The sequence below is a fragment of the Natator depressus genome, chromosome 10 (genome assembly GCF_965152275.1).
Source record: "Natator depressus isolate rNatDep1 chromosome 10, rNatDep2.hap1, whole genome shotgun sequence".
Classification (NCBI taxonomy): Eukaryota; Metazoa; Chordata; order Testudines; family Cheloniidae; genus Natator; species Natator depressus.
Window position 1 is genome coordinate 5,456,787 of NC_134243.1, and position 21,970 is coordinate 5,478,756.

General features: G+C 42.3%; 1 protein-coding gene across 1 annotated transcript in view; it reads right to left on the reverse strand.

Annotated features, from left to right (window-relative positions):
- Window positions 1–21,970, reverse strand: part of LMF1 (lipase maturation factor 1) — a 340,017-nt gene that overhangs the window by 279,811 nt on the left and 38,236 nt on the right. Inside the window, exon 3 of the mRNA XM_074965056.1 lies at window positions 17,895–17,905. Within this exon, the coding sequence (XP_074821157.1) occupies window positions 17,895–17,905 (11 nt within the window). The remainder of the gene's footprint in view (window positions 1–17,894; window positions 17,906–21,970) is intronic.

Here is a 21,970-nt window from a genome sequence, read left to right on the forward strand (position 1 = left end):
CACGATGAAATATGTTTGAGAACCACTGTTCTAGACATGCTCTGAGGAGAGCGAGGAGCAATCTATTTTGTCATTTTGTGATATGCAATAATCATCGATTTTGTGATTAGAGCACTGACTGAGCGAGGAAGCCGATGCAGTCCCTGCTTTACCACTGCCTTGCTGTGCAGCCTAACGCAACTTTTCTTAGTTTCCCCATCTGCCAAATGAGCTTCTTTCCCAGGAGTGGTATGAGGATTAGTCGGCATCGGCAGAGCTTTGAGATTTGCAAAGAGGCCTCAGGGAGTTGCACCCAACTCCGACTGGAATCCCAGCATAAATACGCAACCATTGCTATGCAAATGCCAATTACAGCGGAGAGAACATACTGCTGTATCTCCACCACTGTTAAGTGAGTCTGTTTTAAAGAGGAGAATACAGGGGTCCAAGTTGAGAGGTGAGCCCTCTGAACAAGAGTGTAACTTACACATCGTTCAGCTAGCAAGTGCAGACTGCTAATTTAAAGGCTGGCAGGAGGAGCAATGGAAGGGAAGGGTGTCAACTTTGTTTTACGCCTTCTTACACCTTCCTGGTGGCTGCTTTTCCTACTGCCATGTGTCCTTCCAATCCCTTCAGCATATGCATTATTACCCCATTTGGGGGAGAGAGTTAAATGGCCTCACATACAGGCTTCTCATAAAAACACCTGGCTCGCACAGCATTCCTCAGGGCCGGACAATGCTCTCGAATACAACAAGCTAAATCTTCGCCTGCAGTGGAGATATTCCAGACTGAAGCTGGTGTAAGAGGGCAGAATTTGGCCCTCATGTTTACCAAATGGTACATTTAAAAAAAAAAAAACCCAAAACCCTACAGCGTTATCGCTTCTCAGCCCATGTGACAATGGGTGACAACATATGGCTGTACTGCATTATAATAAAACACTCCCACCTCTGACCGTGTTTCTTCTGCAGCTGTGAAGCGAAACAGAGACATCACACTGGGGAACTGATCTCTGCCATGTGCTTAAGCTTTATATTCTAACATAACAGGATTACCTCAGCAATCAGACGGACATAATAGCCCAAGAACTGTTTTCCCATCAGTTTCTGGCCCTTTATCTTTCACCTTTATTGTTGCTTCCCTCCCCAGAAAAATAAAAAGCCTTCCTACTCTCCAACCCCTTATCCCCAGCACTTCCCTTCCTCTCACCCTGTCACACATTATATATTTCATTTAACTTTGAACTGCAATTGGCTCTGCTCCTTCAACTTCCTGTTAAAGAGGTGGAAACACAATGCTTTGGATTTCCTTTCATCCATCCCACATAACGTAACATCTATCCCTTTTTAGATACCCTGTCCATCCCCTCTCTAATTCATGTATAAACCCTGATGTTCTGTGCTAGCTCCCGAAATGCACTTCTCACCTCCACACACACAAACACATACACACACACACATACCCCCACACCCCTCCGGGATTCTTTAGGAAGAAGTGTCAAAAGCCAATAGAAGTGAAAGAAGTATGGCTCAGTGGTTCGGGCACTAACCTGGGAACATGAAAACCTGCGTTCAAATCCTTGCTTTGCCATTACCTTGGGCAAATCACTTAGTCTCTGTGCCTGATCCCCATCTTACAGATAAGGAACTGATAGCACTTCCCTATTTCCTAGGGGGTGTAAAATACAAAACACAACATTTGTGAAGTACTCAGGTAGTACTTATAGGGCCCCCGTACCCATGCTAAGATTGCTAGAGGCCCTAGAACTGTCTATTTCATAAATCAAGGGGTTCACTAATATTGACTGGAGAATTTCACTGCAAAGAAAAATCAATGCAGAAAACCATACACATCAGAACCATCTTCCAGAGTAGCAAGTTCTTCTTCTGTCCTGCGGCAACAGAGGGCAATGCAAGAAAAACTGCCCATCAATCCCTGGGAAAACTGGACACTATACAGTAAGGAAAGGCCACCCAGTGCCGTTTCACTGAACATTAGCATGGCATGCTTCCTTTTTACTCTGGAATATTCCCAGCCTACAGCCTCACTGTAATCACAGATGTCGTCAAACGCTCTATCCACAGTCCTGTATAGGAAGATATAACAATTTCTGCAGGTACATAAGCAAGTGAATGATTTAATGGCCTCCCACTGTACAGAGGCAAATGTATTTGCTTAAAGACTTATAAACAGTGATTCTCACCTTGACACCAGCATGCCTCACAGAGATTATGTTACCACCATATGTTTTACTGAAATTAATAAATATACCTGGTGTTCTATCATGTCTTTATTCTGTTGGTGTTGTACAACAAAATAAAAACAAATTCTTGAGAGCATTGGGGTGCTCTATAAAACAACAGATGCATCTACTAAATTAAAATAATCCCCTTTCCAGGCTGCAGTAGGGATCATGCCCACTAAGCAAAGACCTGGCCAAGGATTTAAAGTCCAGATTTTTAAAGGTATTTAGACACCCAATTCCCATTGAAATCAGGAGTTAGGTGCCTAAATTCCTTTAAAAATTCTGGCCCTAAATGTCTTGCACTGCTGCCTTTCACGCCAGACCCTCTGGCCATTATACCTTTGTAAATAAAAGGTTCAACCTTACAATTGTTCTCACTGTTATTTCCAAGAGCCAGTCAGTTGCTCAATCAGGCAGTAGGCACTACAGACACATATAGTATTGATATGCTGGAGGAAAGCAATGCAAGAGACTATTCCAAACCCCTTCTTCGAAGAATGCTTACAGGCTTACTTCAATTCCTCATTTAAAATAAACCCACATCTCTGCTACCAGCCTCATTAAAATAAGCAAAGCGCTGTTTTAAAGGTGGTCTATTCCTTAATGTGTCTCGAAAGAGCTAAAACCCCATGGCTACAATGCTGTTATTTTACGCATGCTGCCTTGTCTACATAGTAATAAACTGTACTTATTAAGTGAGGGTCTTGAAGCACTTTATGAGGCAGGTATTATACCCATTTTACATAAGGGAAAACTGAGCACAGGAGGTTAGATGAGTTAGACCTCGATCACACACCAGGCAAGTTAGGCAGTAGGGTTTGTTCCTTGCTGTGGGAAGTTATGACAGAGCAAGATTCCCATTAGTCCCCAAGCTCACCTGGCTCCTAACAACTACACAGCCTCCTCTCCTCCCTGGAATAGCCTCATCATGTGTTAAGTTACCATCTTTTTGCTCTGTCTGTACAGCGCTGGCCACGGCTGGAAATGGGACATTGAGGAGTGAGGGGCCAGGGCTCGGAGGTGGCACCGAGCATTCTCTCAGGTGCTTGTCCGGCTGGTTATTGCTCACATCCTTTGGGTTACGGTCCCCCACTGAGAGAAGACATACACCATCTTCATTCTCTTTAAAAGATAAAAAAGTGGCATTGCATTCTTTCCTGTTAATTTCCTTTCACAATCTCATGTGTTATCCTGCACCGTCACACCTGTCTGCAGACCTGCACTGACTGGATAGTAGCTACCGGCATTTCCCCTGACATTTGCAGTTTTCATTTGGGGATTATGACAGGGACAGATGATCTTGGCATCAAAAAAGAACTTAAAATAAAGCACCAACTGTTCTGAATCAAGGCATGGGAGCCAAGCTACAAAAGAAAAGATTTCAGCACTGGAAATTGCATAATGGTATTTACTTTGAAATTCTGACATCTCTTTTGACTAACATGAAATATGTACCTTGGCTTCTACCTATTTCCTATATAGTACTGGGAAGAGCTTGGTTTCATAGCTGTGGTTTCACCCAGTTTAAAAAAGGAAAAGAACCCTATGAGACAATCATTTTTTAGAAATGTGTGTGTTAGTCTGGTGAAATAAAGAGAACATGGCGGCTTCTGCTAGGAATTTTTTGAAAGCAATATTTGAGAACGCAGCAAGCTCTTTAATGCAAAATCGTCATCATAGATAAAGTAGTAATTAGTGCTGGGATTTTAAAAAGGGGTCTTAGAGAATTAGGCCCCTTTGTAAAATCCTTGCTTAGAATGAGGCTTAAACTTGTCGGGTTCAGGAGAAAGCAGACACACTGACGTCAATCACTGTATAAAGACGCCATCAACGACAAATAAGATAAGTATTACAGTTTCCGCATGCAGAATGCCTTAGGGAAATTGAACAGATTTTTAAAGAAACATCCACACTTTAATATCAACATCCCTTTACTTCTCAACAGCTTACACCACTGAAACCAAAAGACGTTTAAACCAACCCCCCTTTTGCCATTTGCACTTTTTACACGAGATTGCAGGCTTATTTTTTGCACAACGAGGGAAGGCGGCTAAAGAGAACAGTTCAATCACTTTGTACCTAGAGTGTGTCCCTGAGAACAGGACCTTAAAATTCTGCTGTTCAGTCACTGTGTTATTCATGATTTGCAGTGCTTAGCCAGATGACCACGCTGCGGAAGCTTACACCAGCTGAAATGGCCAGGAATACTCACCGCAGAATCTTCCTTTTGAAATGCAATCTCTATTTGAATATTAATGTAGAGTGCTTCTGCCAGATTTGTAGTATTTTGCATTCCGTTTGCTGCAGTTTTATTAACTTCTTTCCACTCGCTGCCTTAACTTGGTACAACTGTGGTGCATTTTTCGTGCATTCAACACGTCTAGCATGAAAGCATCAGAACTGTGCAATAGCAACTTGGATCCTTAACATCTCAAAACCTCCATATTAAATTCAATCGAAGGAAAGCGTAAAAAAATTAATTGAGTTTCAGTAGGCGTTGGCACCTAACCCCCTTTGGCCTCTCTGAAAATTCAAGCCTAAAACATTAACGCCATTACTCACTATTCTAGAACAGTATCAGGGGGACGGTCAATCGCAAACAAATTCTAACCACCAGGACAGCTGGTCTTTTGAATGTTTATATTTAGAATACCAGCAGGAGTGATGCTTGGGCTCCATCATCCTCTAGAAATGATGGCAATAAAGCTTTTATGTGGGGTTCTATCAGGTCAAAAGAAGGGTATGTGAATGGTTAACCAGGTGGGGTTAAATCCGAGGCCCGTTGGAACCGACAGTGAAATTAATGGAAGAATAAAAATGCCGGTAGTCCCTTGGATGTCTTTCAGATTTTTTAGTCTTCAGAGGTTATTCTGCGTGTCAAGGTTAATTTAACTTTAAAAATAAAAAAGTCACTCTGCCACGACAGAGCTGAACTTTCCATCCAAGTGTGGCCGGAAGACAGCCCCACCCATCTCTCATCTTCCATCAAAAGCCTGGCAATATCACAATGAATTTAAACAGCCCCTGTGCTGAGAAGCGTCAGTCTACCGAAGCTGGCACGGTCACTGATCTACTCCATTGTTTTCCCTGGATCCTCTCCAGTTCAGCTTTCTCACTCAACTTAGAAAAACATCTATCATCTTCCACTCCTCAGGTGCACAATAGTCTGATGTTTGCTTTTTGGATTGTCACTCTTATGCCTTTAGTAGAATAGATTCTTTTGTTAGAGGGTATAACTGGGTACGTGGAATATGCTTGGTTTTTACGTTTGCAAGCTAAGGTATGCCTATTCTTTGGCAGGTATGCATCAGCAAATGCTACAAAACAAAACATGCAGGGGGTCCCAGCGGCACAGAGCAGGCTGGTTTACATCTGCATGGTCGAGAATCTTTGGAGCATTCACCTGTGTATTGTATGTCCAAACAGATGGAAGATTCTCCCCCAAAATACATTGCAACCCCAGCTTTGGAGGCAGATCCACAAAGCTTCAAAACACTTCTTAAAATTCACACTTTGAATATTCCCGCTGCATCAAAGCATCATATTTCCAAATTTAAAAAATCCCATAACACATGCATGCCAATCATCCCTATTTAAGAGGAACAACTGTGGGAGATTATGGAGGCATGACTGTTCTACATGTATGCATGGCCACTTTGTTAGACAGCACCCATTTACTCTGGAAAACCAGAGATATTTATTGCTTCCCTACAGCTTTAATTCAGTTCCCCTTTGATAATCAGTTGAGCTGTTTCCTGGGTATGCTGAAAAGTAGAGATCTGTGACTTTACAGAGTCACTAAATATAGGCAGCTAACAAAGGGAGAGCAGTTTGAACGGACATGGATCGATAGGTCCGCAGGCATACAGCCTAGGGTCAGAACTGCACCGTTCGCGTGGCATACCTGTAAGAAACGCCTACATGCCGTAGAAAATTGTGCTGATAATTCAGCAGGTGGCACCTTTGAGTCAGCAGCGAACCAGTCAAACACGGCATTAGGGAGGCGCTGCGCTGTTGGAGGTGACGCTTTCTGAAAGACACACCAAACAGAGGTCCTGACCGCTTGACATCAGAAAAACTTCCCACATCACTTTTTGAAAGAGCAGGGGATTTAATCACATTGCCCTAGCCTCACTCCATTCAGGTAATTACAGACTACCTCCCTAATTCCCTCACAAGTGACTATGCTGTTCATCATTCCCTGTCCTATAACAACTGTGTGTTCTCCAGGTGACTGTTAAATAGCTGTCAAACCTCACCCGAAAGGTGGCTGTATTTCACAGATAAGAGTGATCCCTGCCTACAGTTTGATTTTTCAAAAAGCTTGGGGATCCTTTGGCATAGAAAGAACAGGAGGACTTGTGGCACCTTAGAGACTAACAAATTTATTTGAACATAAGCTTTCGTGAGCTACAGCTCACTTCATCGGATGCATTCAGTGGAAAATACAGTGGGGAGATTTATATACACAGAGAACATGAAACAATGGGTGTTACCATACACACTGTAATGACAGTGGGGGGGGGGGGGGGGGTATTTCCAGCAGTTGACAAGAACGTTCCTACATAGCCAGGCATTCGCACCCTGACAGCAGGATTGTCTGGCTATGTAGACTCCCTCCTCAGGCCCTACGCTACCAGCACTCCCAGCTATCTTCGAGACACCACTGACTTCCTCAGGAAACTACAATCCATTGGTGATCTTCCAGAAAACACCATCCTGGCCACTATGGATGTAGAAGCCCTCTACACCAACATTCCACACAAAGATGGACTACAAGCCATCAGGAACAGTATCCCCAATAATGTCACGGCTAACCTGGTGGCTGAACTTTGTGACTTTGTCCTCGCCCACAACTATTTCACATTTGGGGACAATGTATACCTTCAAGTCAGCGGCACTGCTATGGGTACCCATATGGCCCCACAGTATGCCAACATTTTTATGGCTGACCTAGAACAACGCTTCCTCAGCTCTCGTCCCCTAATGCCCCTACTCTACTTGTGCTAACTGATGACATCTTCATCATCTGGACCCATGGAAAAGCAGCCCTTGAGGAATTCCACCATGATTTCAACAATTTCCATCCCACCATCAACCTCAGCCTGGACCAGTCCACACAAGAGATCCATTTCCTGGACACTACGGTGCTAATAAGCAATGGTCACATAAACACCACCCTATACCGGAAACCTACTGACAGCTATGCCTACCTACATGCCTCCAGCTTTCATCCAGACCACACCACACGATCCATTGTCTACAGCCAAGCTCTACGATACAACCGCATTTGCTCCAACCCCTAAGACAGAGACAAACACCTACAAGATCACTATCAAGCGTTCTTACAGCTACAGTACCCACCTGCTGAAGTGAAGAAACGGATTGACAGAGCCAGAAGAATACCCAGAAGTTACCTACTACAGAACAGGCCTAACAAAAAAAAATAACAGAACACCACTAGCCATCACCTTCAGCCCCCAACTAAAACCCCTCCAACGCATCATCAAGGATCTACAACCTATCCTGAAGGACGACCCCATCACTCTCACAGATCTTGGGAGACAGGCCAGTCCTTGCTTACAGACAGCCCCACAACCTGAAGCAAATACTCACCAGCAGCCACACACCACACAACAGAACCACTAACCCAGGAACTTATCCTTGCAAGAAAGCCTGTTGCCAACTGTGTCCACGTATCTATTCAGGGGACACCATCATAGAGCCTAATCACGTCAGCCACACTATCAGAGGCTCATTCACCTGCACATCTACCAATGTGATATATGCCATCATGTGCCAGCAATGCCCCTCTGCCATGTACCTTGGCCAAACTGGACAGTCTCTACATAAAAGAATAAATGGACACAAATCAGACGTCAAGAATTATAACATTCAAAAACCAGTCGGAGAACACTTCAATCTCTTTGGTCACTCGATTACAGACCTAAAAGTGGCAATTCTTCAACAAAAAACCTTCAAAAACAGACTCCAACGAGAGACTGCTGAATTGGAATTAATTTGCAAACTGGATACAATTAACTTAGGCTTGAATAGACTGGGAGTGGATGTGTCATTACACAAAGTAAAACTATTTCCCCATGTTTATTTCCCCCCCACCCACCGCTGTTCCTCACATGTTCTTGTCAACTGCTGGAAATGGCCCACCTTGATTATCACTACAAAAGGTTCCCCCCCCGCCCCCGGCTCTCCTGCTGGTAATAGCTCACCTTACCTGATCACTCTTGTTACAGTGTGTATGATAACACCCATTGTTTCATGGTCTCTGTGTGTATAAATCTCCCCACTGTATTTTCCACTGCATGCATCTCATGAAGTGAGCTGTAGCTCACAAAAGCTTATGCTCAAATAAATTTGTTAGTCTCTAAGGTGCCACAAGTCCTCCTTTTCTTTTTGCGGATACAGACTAACACGGCTGCTACTCTGAAATTTGGCATAGAAGGTTCTCTACACAGATAAGTTGAAATGCGTCCAACTGGGATGTTTGCATGTAAATGGAACTTCCTCAAAGTTTGTGTGCATTCAGATCAAGAGCTTTGGTCCAGGCATATCTCTACATTAAAGTATCAGTTTTATTACATTATTAACATTTTTAAACTGAAAAGGGACTGTGGTGGCATCACATCTCAATCCTTTGCTCCTTTAACAGGAAGCCAGAACTGTGCAGCTGCACTAAGCCACTGAATCATCAGAAGATTAAAAATATGGACCCCAGTTAAGCTCACAATCCTGAGTAATGGATTGCCAAATAAGAAATGCAAGTGCTCACTTTACAATGCACACAAGAGAACCAACTGCCAGCACCAAACTGTTAATGTATGTGTGATAAGAGCTGAAATCTCTTATGTTTATTTCAACTTAGGTTAACTGAGTTTGGTCTGCACAGTCAAACTCTGGCTAAAAGGGATAGTCAGATTCAGAAAAGAATCCATACCAATTAGAAAGATGCCAATGTCCTCTAGCCCCATTAAAAGGATACAGATCTAAGCAGAATTGAATGCCATTGCAATGAATAAATCCTCCTTTTAAAGAGAAAGGAAGGCATCAAACTCCTGAGAAAGGGGAGAAAACAATTTTAGGAGAAAATGTACTGTACAGGGAGATACAAGTTTGATGCTTTGAACAGGGTAAACATGCTACTTGTGCATCTACTCACAAAACAGACACCATGACTACAATGGCCAACTATCATACCTGATGCCTCAGAATAGGGCTTTCTAGCTGGAACTGTTTGAGAATATTAAAGTGGCACATGCCTGTAATTCCAATACTGATCTAACAATGATCTCTTCCTTTTCCTGCTGTTGGCAAAAGTTACGGTTTGCTATACACACATCCCTGGTGCATTCTTGTGATCCATCACCGAATGAACTGGTGATCAAAATAGTCCATTGCTCCTTCACCAGATATGCATGTCGAGCTAAATTCCAGAAGCTTCAAGGCCTCTTGGGAAGTCTTTTCCTTTGGTGCTGCCACTGCAGAACTCGCAAAGGGGAGGGGTAGTTTGTTTGGTTTGGGGTTTTTTGCATGTATTTTTCAACCATACAAAGCAGTTACCATAGCGGAGATATCACCAAGATATATTTCGCATTTCTATGGCACCTTTATATTTCAGGGTCTCAAAATGGTGGATTAACTCAAGCTCAGAGCCCCCCCTGAAGCAGGTGAGATAGAGAGGAAGATCTGATCAAGCACAACCAGAATCCAGCCATCTCTGGAGTAGGAGGTAGTCGTTTAACAGAGCACAACAGACTCCTTCATTCTAAACACTGATGATAATTTGTATGAAATTTGGGAAAGTCATTTAACTTCTCTGCCTCACTTTAATCACTCTAACATGGCAGTAAAAATACTTCACCGGGGAGTTGCAAGGCTCAATCAACTTGATAATTGTACAGCATTTTGAAGATTACCATGCTACCACATAACCTTTATTATCACCACAGTTAAGGACTCTAGTCTAGAATCCTTTCCTGCACTATTATAAGACTGACTTTTCTTAGTGCTTGTAACAGGAAGGAGAGGTCTTATGATAGCCAAACTTCCTTAGACCATAAGCTCCTTGGGACAGGAAATATGTTTTTCTACGGGTGTAGGCAATCCTCAGCACATTGTGGGTGCTACCATAATACAAATACTACCTAATTTCCAGTTAACCATCTGCTCAGCTCAAAGAGATTTCCAGGGAGACGTAAGGAACTGGGTCTGAGGACTGAAGGATCATTCATACACTCAAAATGAAACCCAGGTAAGGAACAGCTACCCAAACAGTGGAAGAAGCAGAGCTCCACACCCAGTAACTACAGCATTGTGATGTAATCTATAGAAGTCTGTGTGTGAAAATCATTTGGTTATTCTATAAAGCGCGGACATAGTAAGGCACAAAGTCTTAGAGAAATTCATAGCTTAGTAAAAAAAAAAAAAAAAATTCTGGTAGATCAGCTGACTGGCTCCACATTCCTACACCAAGAGACAATAAAATAGCATCTTCAGGCCAAACATGGTTACATAGATTGATATCCAGTTGACTTGGCAAACTGCTGAAGAAAATTACTTGCAAGAAAAAGATCTGTTTCAAAAAGTTATGCACTCATTCCAGCATCACCATTTGTATCAGCCCTTGATAAGATGTATTTTATCCCTTATATTCATTTGCATAATTGCTGCAATCAAAGACACTACTTTACAGTAATAACTTTAATGGCAGATTTTTCCAGAGTATTCTTCTGAAGAGATACCCAGCAAGTCTGGCACACCCATTTGTTAGCAAGAACAAAGAAGCCTACGCTACATCTCATAGGAAATTTCTGGTGTCAAAAGGGACAGTGGCTTTTTTTGTTTTTGTTAGTTTAACTCTATGGAGGACTACACTGTCAATGCTGAATACAACATTCCAGGCCATAAATCCTACCCATTTAAGTGACAATCTAATGACAGATTGTCAACCACCTAGTTTTCAAAATGATTGCTGGTGTTTTCTACATGCTGGCTTTCAGCGAGGGAGCTGGAGTCTCTCCAGTTTAATACAGGTACATGGCCTTATAAACCAGAGTACTCGTGCATCTTCAAGTTTTCTTCTCCATTTACTGGCCAACAACGAAGGTTAAAAAGGTGCACGAGAACATCCGACATACATGGCAACGATCCACAGGGCACTGGAATGTTCTCATTAGCGACTGAAGAGTTACTTCATCAGCATATGGAGTTGTAAAGAGAAGCCAAAAAATTAAAACAGATTCAGAATACGTCAAGGTGACAAATTTATGATTAAACATTTATATTGCGGTCGTACCTAGAGGCCTCAGCCAGGCGAGGGGCTGCACAAACACATAAGAAAGGACAGTCCTCCCTCAAAGAGCCTAAAAGACAAAATGTAACAGGTGGATGAGACACGCAGGCTGGGATGGAGTGGGGGAGATGGGGAAACAGAATACACACAAAAGTGACAGTTAATTACCCTCAATGTGGGACAGACAGTGGAGGGAGATCAGCCTCTTCCAGGCTCAGGGCCTAACAGAGCAACTTTCTTAAACCCTAAAGCAAGACAGAAGTTCTTTCCTGCTTTCTTTAGCTACCTGACTCTATAACATTGATAGTGGGGACTTCTATAGCATCTTTCATCTTTGGGGCATTTAAGCACTTGACAATTTTGCAGATGAGGCACAGAGACTAAGAGCCTTGTGATAGATCAAACAGCAAGTCAGTGGCAGGCCTTTTCACCAGACCATACGCAAACACACACACACAGCCCTGTTGTAAAATTGCCCCCATCTTGTCAAAGCCATTGCTACATCAGCACCATGCTCCTTGTTGAAATCTCTGAGGAGAGGGCCCTATGCAGAAACAAATGCAGCTCAGAACCCACAGCTTGAACATTACTGCCCTCATCCATCTGGCCTCCAAATGACCAACTTGCACAAAAGCTCATCTCTGGCTGGGATCAGTGGAGAATTCTGGGAGCTAGTTCAACACATTTGAGGCTCCCAGATAAGTCAGACCTGGATAAAGGGAAGTTGCCCCTTATTGAGAGCATAATTAAATTAAAACAAAATGCTTTCGTGAACATGGGGGGAAGGAGGTAGGTTGGGGGGTGAATCAGACAAGCCATAAATTAAACCAGAGGATATGAATACCATGCAAGCTGCAGTGTGAGGGTTAACGTGGGTCTGGAAACAGTTTAGAGAAAACCTGGTGTGGCTAGGGGCCAGCTTGAATTTAGTTGCTTTGGGCTAATCGTTTCCTTCAGGCAGGCTACTCTAGTGCACTAATAGGTTTTAATAAAAACTTCCAATTGGGCCAGTAAACCCCTCATTAAGCTGTTTTTAAAGCATGAATTTAAGAGCGGCGAGGGTAAGAGGTCATGAGGAGTATTTAATTCACAACGGCTGGCAAGAGGTGCTGTTGTGATTGAAAACACCAGAGTTCAAGTGTCCAGGGCCACATAAACATCCGACTCTGTCACTAGACCTGGTTAAGTGACAGTTTGAAAAATAGATTTAATAAGGCAGAGGGAAAAGTTTCCCACTCTTACACGAGAAATAGGAACCCCAGATCACAATGTTAGCCAGGAAAAGGAATTATCAGCATCCAACACCCCCTCCCCACCCCCAAAACTGGAATTCTATCACCATATGGGTGTCCAAATGGGTATTCCCAGAGGTTTGCTAAAATTCTTAACGGAATGAAACTAGACTCTGCATATCTGTAAAAAGAGAAAGCAAATTCCACAGAAATAATTTTAAAAAATTATCTTGTCCTGTTCATTCTACTACTTCTATCTCCTCCCCACCATAATGCATTACCACAGCATGCCTCAGATTAGCTCTGGGTCACTGTAAGCTACTGATGTAATAAGTGCTACTGTAATTCTTATGTTCTCTTACCCCATAGACTGAACACTTTGGTGCACCGTCTCACTCTGCCACTTTTGGTTTGAACACAGCATCCAAAATATATTCTTTTAATCAGAGTTGCACCCAAACCAGAACAATCGCCTAGCTTTGGGCAAGCTGGGATCCAGATGCAAATATCCCAGCTCAGGCCCACCTCCACTTTTAATGAAAATGGCTTACATCTGTACTGCATTTCAGTTTAGGCTTTGGAATAATGCTGATCTGGCTTCTCCTTAACCCCTGAAACTTAATCACATTTTTCTTCCCTGCCCACAACAATACTATCTGATATTGGAGGACAAATAAGAAAACTCCACTCTTTTATGCGGATAGGTCTCTTTGGCACAGAATGCTCCTACCCCGTCTACAGAAACACTCCCAAAGGAAATGTGCCTCAATCCAGTACAGTAAAATCCAAAACTCTAACCATGCACTTTAACGTTTCATTTTATGTCAATGCAAATCTAAAATTCAAGATCCCTAAAGACCTTTTAAAAGAAAATCCTCCTCTCAGAACAATTTGCATTGAAGTTAAGCACAAGTGAGGATTTTACAAGTAATGGAGAATTATGGCTCTAAACTTTTTATTCCTCCTCCTTTAATCAAACACTTCATCTGAAACTATGAAATAAGAAGTCTAATGAGAAACAACATAACATTTGGAGGAGGCACAGGTATAGAGTTATTAATTTGAAATTCTGTGTTTACAAGTAAAGTGAGAAGAAATATAAACTGAAGAGTAAATACAATGAAGTTCTAATGGTCTTCTTTCCCCACCAGAATCTACAGATGTTCTCTGCAAGACTGGAAATTCGTACTCTAATAATACACATTCAACTTCACCTATAGAAGTCACTTGCAGGGACCGTGGAAAGTAGACTCTGAACTCTCCCCAAGGAACCATTTATTTTGGCTTTAAATATGAACTCTTTCTGCATCAAGAATCAAATTAGATAAATTGTTTCCCCGCTCCCTCGATTTAAGGGTCATGTTGATAACTGCGCACAGTTCTCTGGAAGACAAATAGATGCTTTTTTGCCTTCGACAGCTCCAAGTGTTCCTTGTAGAAAAGCAAAAACACTACTCCAAAAGGTGTCTTATTACAATGGCATCTTCCTGCAACACATCTGGATCTGTACTCTATATGGAGAGCCACAGATGCCCAATACAAATCCATAGGATTCGTCCAACCTTTCTGCAACAGTGCTGGTCTTTCCCCACTCCACTGACATCTCATTCTACCAGCTTTTCCTCAGCAATACGTGACATTATGCCATCAAAGGCTATCAAATTATTGTTTGAATTTCTGGGGTACTAATTAATACGCCAGTATGGCAAGACAAATGAAAGAAAGCCTACATAGAGCCTATGTTTCAGTGCAGCAGCTCTTTCTATAGTTCATTATAGAGCAGAGATAAGGTGAAAACACCATGGGGGGGTGAGAATCACTGTGTTAACCCACTGAAATCAGGCTCCAAATGGGAAAAAAAATGTATGGGATTATTTTAGGAGACTCGTAATGGGATTTGAAGCCATTAGAATCAAAGAAATGTAGGACTGGAAGGGACCTTGATAGGTCATCTAGTCCAGTCCCCTGCACTGAGGCAGGACCAAGTGTTATCAACACCATCCCTGACAGGTGTTTGTCTAAGCTGTTCCTAAAAACCGCCAATAATGGAGATTCCACTACCTCTCTAAGTAATTTGTTCCAGTGCTTAACTACCCTGACAGTGAGAGCAAGTTATTCCTAATGTCTAACCTAAATCTCCCTTGTTGCAATTTACGCCTATTCCTTCTTGTTCTGTCCTCAATCGTTAAGGAGAACAATTTACCACCCTTCACATTAGGGCAACCTTTTACGTACTTGAAGAATGTTATGTCTCCACTCAGTCTTCTTTTCTCCAGACTAAACAAACCCGATTTTTCCAATCTTTCCTCACAGGTCATGTTTTCTAGACTTTTCATCCTTTTTGCTGCTCTCCTCTGGACTTCCTCCAGTTTGCCCAAAAACCCTTCCGCCTGAACAGGGACCCCTTCAGATAAACTGTTTTTATTCCGAATGGATCCACAATGACAGAAAATTATACCTGCCCCAGAGCTGGTCAGTGGTCTATGAAATTAACTTGGTGGTTTCTGGCTCATTCCAAACCATCAGGAGAAGTGCCCTTATGAAAACACCACTCCGTCCACCACCATTTAGACCTGTAACTGGCTGGTGAGAATCCTCCCTTGAGCTGGTAGGGGGTAACGAAACCCTGCATAAAGCTGGGGAGACTGTTCCACTAATTGTGGCAGATGCAGGTCCCCCTAGGATATTACAGAGGCACAAGCGGCTCTCTGAGGCACTGGAACCAGAGAGGTCATGAAGGGGAACCCCAAGGACAGCCAAGCTCCAGGAGGAAGCTCAAAGTGGGATTTCACTTGCGGAGCTGCCACAAAAGCCCAGCCCGCAAGGACTTGAGCGTCTGGACACTAACTGAGCGTGTGCGCGCCACTGAGAACAGGATAGTGACTCCATCCGTTCACAAGAGCCTTCTTATTAGTCTCAGCGGAGAATCAACAGAGGATTACAACTATCCAGAAAGCGGTTCCATCAGGTTACAGTTGAGGCACATTAGCCAGATGGTGCTGGAGAACCTTGCACGGTCAGTGCTGTACCTGCCCGGTGGATAAACAAAGGACTTCCTTCTTTGTCATGATCAGTCTGACCCCTTTCACCACCACCAACTCGCTAAAACATGACATTTTAAAACTGAAGTCATCATTTCTGAATAAGAATAATAAAAAAAGGCAGAAGGATTACTACAACCCCACTAATTTCAAAACAGGTCTAATTTCCCAGGCTGCAGCAGCGATGGGATGTGCATTGCAACGTACTCCTTTCACCTTTTAAAGAGAAATAGCAAAATGCAAGCCTGTGCTCTGTGAAAGCTGCAGCATGTCTGTTTCACAGTTCATTGCCTGAAGTGAGGAGTGTTTTTAATAACTGTTACCTGACAGCCGTAAAGAGAGCAAAGAGCAAAACCTGTGGCAATACCAGTTGATCCCATTTGGCCTAACAGCTTGTTGTTATTTCCAACTATTGCCAGACTCTGGAGTTCTTTAAAATTCATAGGGACAGCCTGCAGTTTTCAAGGAGGCTACCAAAATCCATCCTAAGATGTCTCAAAAAAAGCACACTTCCTGCAGGGGAACAGCAACCGTCAGCATTTCCAAAGATCACTCCGGAAATTTTTCAGATAATTCTTTGAAGTAGATGCTACCAAAGTGTGGAACAGCTTTCAAAGCTCAGCAATATTTAATGTATTTCTACAGCAAAAGAAATGGATCACAATGTTGTTGTTTCAGCTATATTATAACAAAAATATTGTGGTTTTCCTGTACTCTCACAAAAGTAGCTTAAGATTTACATCTCATTCATCTTATTCAGAAATAGCATTTTATTCAAAAATGAAAAGAGAGATCCCACTGCGTACAAAGGACCTGATTAATCAGAGCAGGGTGTTTGTCCTTTCAGGAGATAATGTAGACACAGTCAACGTTTTTGGAAGAGCTGAGTTTCCTCTACGACCAATAAGGAAACTGGGAAAAATATTATTTAAGATGGACAATACAAGCTAAAACTATGCTGGCTGTCCTTAATAACTTTATGGAAGTAATCAGGTGTTTAAAAAATCCTAAATAATAAAACTAGATTTGGTCATAAAAATCCAACCCAGACCTGGAAAGCTTACCTAAAAGCAAGCACGTAAACCTCTCCAGCAAGTAGATAATAGAGGTGGAAAATAATATTTCTTCCCAGTTCTCCAGCTCTTCATAACACAAAGCATCATGCCTGATGATCCCTGCATATACCCTGTAGGCTGTTTCTAGTTCCATTCTGCATTCCCTCTTCAAATCAAATCAAATAATTAACAAGTAAAGGAGGACTCAATCCATTCAAAGGTAAACAAAAGTTCTCTTCCTGTCAGTTTTGAGGGGTAGTCGATAATACATATATAAAAAGAATGGCCTTTACACTAAATTATATAGATTTCATAAATTCTAGCTGTATGGTTTCTGTATTAAAGAGGACTTTATTGATCAGTGCCAGCCCTGGAACAAGACTCCTCTATTTATCTACAGAACCGGTACAGTACAGTGACAGGGCAGTTCAGGATACTTAGTACTTATACAGAAAGATGTCTGTTCTAAGCGCTGTATGGACATTCATTTCCCTGACCCCCCATGAGGTATTAACTGCATTTCACCCCAGCAGGAAAACCGAGACAGAGGTGAAATTGCTTCCCTGAATTCATACAAGCCACTGGCAGAGCTGGGTCTCCAGATTCCCAATCCCACATTCATTACTCCAGCCCACGCTCTTACTCTCGGTCTCAAACCTGGTTTAATCTTTGGCATTGTCGCGGTCAAAAAATGAGCTCATACCAACTGTGGCCATGTGACATGCCCAGGAGAAATTGCAGTTAGACCAACCCACATGCTATCTTTACCTAATATAGGATCTCTCATTAAGTCAATTTCAACATAGACATTAGAGCAGTTTCCCCTTGCTTAAGGTATGTATAGAATACAGAAGATTTCTTTAAGTCTGATAGGGGACTGAACAGTGCAGAGATTATTATAACTATAATATTCCTTTGTGTGTGAGAGACAGAGAAAGAGAAAGAGAGAATAATTTAAAAGCTACCTACCCACAAAATGCACTCATAAAGAATTACTGCAGATATTTTTTCTGATTTACATTCACTTACCAAAGGAATACCTGCAAAATAAAAAGGAAAAAAAATTAAAATCTGGGCTAATCATTCTTATTGACCTTTGTCTCAAATTACTTTTATCTCACATGGATTCGGATTTCAAAATGTCTATGGCAACGCGTCTGTACTAATGTAAACATTAAATACATAATGTAACAAATGCACGAATGGTGAATTTCTACTCACAGTGGCTAGAGATATGCAAGGTGTATAAATATTGAATGCTAGCCCAATCAGCTATTTTATTATTTATTTAGATTTAAAATAACTAAGATGCCTGTCCAAGGCTCTACGCGCCCTAAAATGATCATACAAATATATACAATTAAATTAAACCTCAGCAGCTCTGAAATCAGGTCTATTAAAATTTGGCTAGCCAACCACCTCCCCTCCATCATCTAGGAAATACACCCTCAGCCTTCTCCGGAGACCCTCTCAAACAGGTGTCCTTTTGCAGCATGCCTGGAAAGTCCTCAAATTTGGTCTATTTCAGATCGGGCAGGGGGAGGAGGACAAGTTCTAGAGTCTCAGAGCCCTCACAGAGGACGCACTGCCAGCTGCCCTCTGTTTTATAAGAAGGGGAATGAAGCTGGAGCGTCCATACTGACCGTGACACAACAGTGCAGGAGGAGAGGCAGTTCCAGGCCACTTAGGGCTCGTGATTTTGTATTTTAAAAGAGAAGGTACATGAACTGGTGGAATAACCACAGCACAGAACGGGACAGCTAGGGACGTCCGAATTCTAGTCCCAACCTCCCGGGCCAATTCCCTCTATGACCTTCACTCCATGCCTCAATTTCACCGTATGTAAAATAGCAATAAAAATTTATTAGTTAACCCAACAGACAAGACAGACACACATTTAAAGTGCTGGTCAGATAAATATTTTTATTCACTGGAAAAATATAGCGTCTTGCTCAAGAGTGGGGGAACATCTACGTCCTGTCAAATCTAACTTATCAAGGTTGTCAGTTCTCCAGAATGAACCAAGATGATATTTATTATTATTCCGTCTGGGTTTAATGGAGGAACAAGCCACGGACAGGAATGAATGGTGATACTGTACTGCTCCCCGTGTCTTCAAAGATGCTCCGGGATGAAAGAAGATACTTGTCTTATTGTAGCACCTATTAGATCCCATTGTGCAAGGTGTACAAACCCATAGTTAGAGACGGTCCCTGCCCAAAGAGTTTACGCACCCAATAGATGAGAGAGACAGAAGCACGGACAGATCAAGGGACTCGCCCAAGGTCACAGTCACGCCAGGAATACAACCAAGGTCTCCTGACTCCTTGTCCAGTGTCCTAGTCACTAGACCAGATTGCCTCTAAAAATACATAAGAATAAATGAATTCTCCTGCAAATCCTACTGACGTAACCAGGAGTTGAAGGTGCTCATTCTTCAGAATCAGCTACCAATACACATTTTTATGCCAACTTTCCAAGCTGCCTAGGGGATTTGCATGTTCTCATCTCACTAGTTATAACCCAAGTCCCTGCCATTTGATAACACCACAAAATAAGGGCCCAATACCACTGAACACCCAAAACTCCTGTTGATGTCAAGTGGGAGTTTTAGGTGCTGAAGGAGTGAAGTCTGTTTTTTAAGAGGATAAGGCCATATAGGTCTAGTGGAATGGCTTTCAACCTCAAGAAACAGGCTCTACCTTCTACAGTAGAACCTTACGAACGCACACAAAAAACTACTGGTCTTCCTGCCTTTCAGAAAACATGCTACAGGGAGGTCTTATATAGTATGCCCAAAGGGAGGCAGCGTGGGCCATTGGATAGGGCACTGAACTCTGCCATCTACTTCCCATGCGACATCACAGAATCATAGAATATCAGGGTTGGAAGAGACCTCAGTTGGAAGAGACCTAGTCAGCTAGTCCAATCCCCTGCTCAAAGCAGGGCCAACCGCAACTAAATCATCCCAGCCAGGGCTTTGTCAAGCCGGGCCTTAAAAACCTCTAAGGATGGAGATTCCACCACCTCCCTAGGTAACCCATTCCAGTGCATCCCCACCCTCCTAGTGAAATAGTGTTTCCGAATATCCAACCTAGACCTCCCCTACTGCAACTTGAGACTATTGCTTCACGCAAGTCACTGTCACACATTTACCTTAGTTTATCTGGAAAAGGAAATATTATATATTACTGACATTTCTGTATTATTATTATTACAGAATGTGCTAGGTTATATTTACTAGCACATTACAAAGCATGGTAAAATAGAAAACCAAAGTACAATTGATAAAATACACCTGCAAGGCTGCATTAGCTTTTTTTTAAGGGCCTCTCCTCACTTTGTGCCTAACTTGCAAAATTCCGCAATCCACAGCGAGCAGCAGCTTAGTCAGAAGTGCAGATCAGTGAGGTTGTACTGTGTGGTTACTCTTTGATATTGTTTCCAAAACATCCTAAGCACTTTTCACACAAAGATGCAGCCAAGCTCCATTGACAGTATTAAAAACTTTACTAAGCAACCATTGTTAGAGCCGAAAGCAGGGGTAGGCAACCTATGGCATGCATGCCAAAGGCGGCACACGAGTTGATTTTCAGTGGCACTCACATGGCCTGGGTCCTGGCCACCGGTCCCGGGGGGCTCTGCTGCCGACCTGGGGTTCCGGTCTCCGGGACAGGGCTCTGCTCCCGCCCCCAGGTGTGGCCCACCGGCCCCAGCCTGGGGCAGTGAGGGGTGCAGACAGGGGCAAGAAGGGGCGCAGCTCAGCACCCCCACCTTAAAAATTGTTCCAGCGCCACTGTACTGGGATATTTTTAAGTCCTGATTTGCTGCTTCCATCACTATGACGCCACGTGGACCAGCGCACTGCGTTGGACGTTGAGATTAGAACGCACCTGCAAGAACGGGAATCAGAATTTTCTGACAGATTTCAAGATTTCCAGCGATTTGGCCCAATGCCTTCTTTTCTAATTAAACCTGAAAAGTTCAGCGAAAGCAACTTGGATTTGTCTCTATTTCAGTAGATGGATGCTGAAGATTTCGAAATGCAGCTCATTCAGTTAAAAAGCTCAGAATTGTGGGCATCAAAGTTTGGAGATCTGCAGAGTGCACTTGAAGCTACCGAGAGAGATCATGGGACCTCTATTCTGACCTGCTGGATGTCCCTGCCAGTGAAATGTAACTGTTTGAAGAAAATTCCATTTGCAATGCTTTCAGCATTTGGATCCACATACCTGTGTGAACAGGTATTTTCACACATGAAATCTGTCCTCTGTCCCTCTCGGAGCCAGTTAACAATTGATCACTCAGAAGCCTGTGTGCAGCTTAAAGTATCTAAATACGTGCCAGACATTGGAAAACTCAGCAAGGGCAAGGATCACACTAAACTGATAATTTAATTTTAAATGAAGCTTCTTAAACATTTTCAAAATCTTATTTACTTTACATTAGTTATATATTATAGACTTATAGAAAGAGACCTTCTAAAAACGTTCAAATGTATTACTGGCACGCGAAACCTTAAATTAGAGTGAATAAATGAAGACTCGGCACACCACTTCTGAAAGGTTGCCAACCCCTGGCCTAAAGGATATTGCTATAGTGATGAAAAGCCAATGTTCACTTTCACAGGTGGATTATTTACCCATGTCTTTGATTTTTTTTTTTTTTAAAACAAACGACAGGAGTACATCCAATACACCAGCTGCTACTGGATGCGTGATTTGAATGGTGCTAATTACAGCCAATTGGAAACCAGAGTTTCCATTCTGCAGGAAATTGCAACATTTTGAAATCTGTACTCAACTCAAATCAGAACAAAAGCCAAAATTAAGTAAGCTTCCTGTGGAATGAAAATTCCCAACTAATTTCAATTTGGAAGCTTTAAAACATTTTGTTTCGATAACGTAAAAAACATCTTCTTTTGATTCATTATTGTCTTTTATTTGGTAATACATTAAAATGAATATTTGACTGTATTAAAGTCAAAATGAATCATTTTGACCTTACCAAAACAAAAAAGCTGAAACAGTTGAATCATTCATTTCAACTTTTTCCCCATCAAAAATATCCTCAAAAATCAACATATTCCCATGAAACATTTTTAT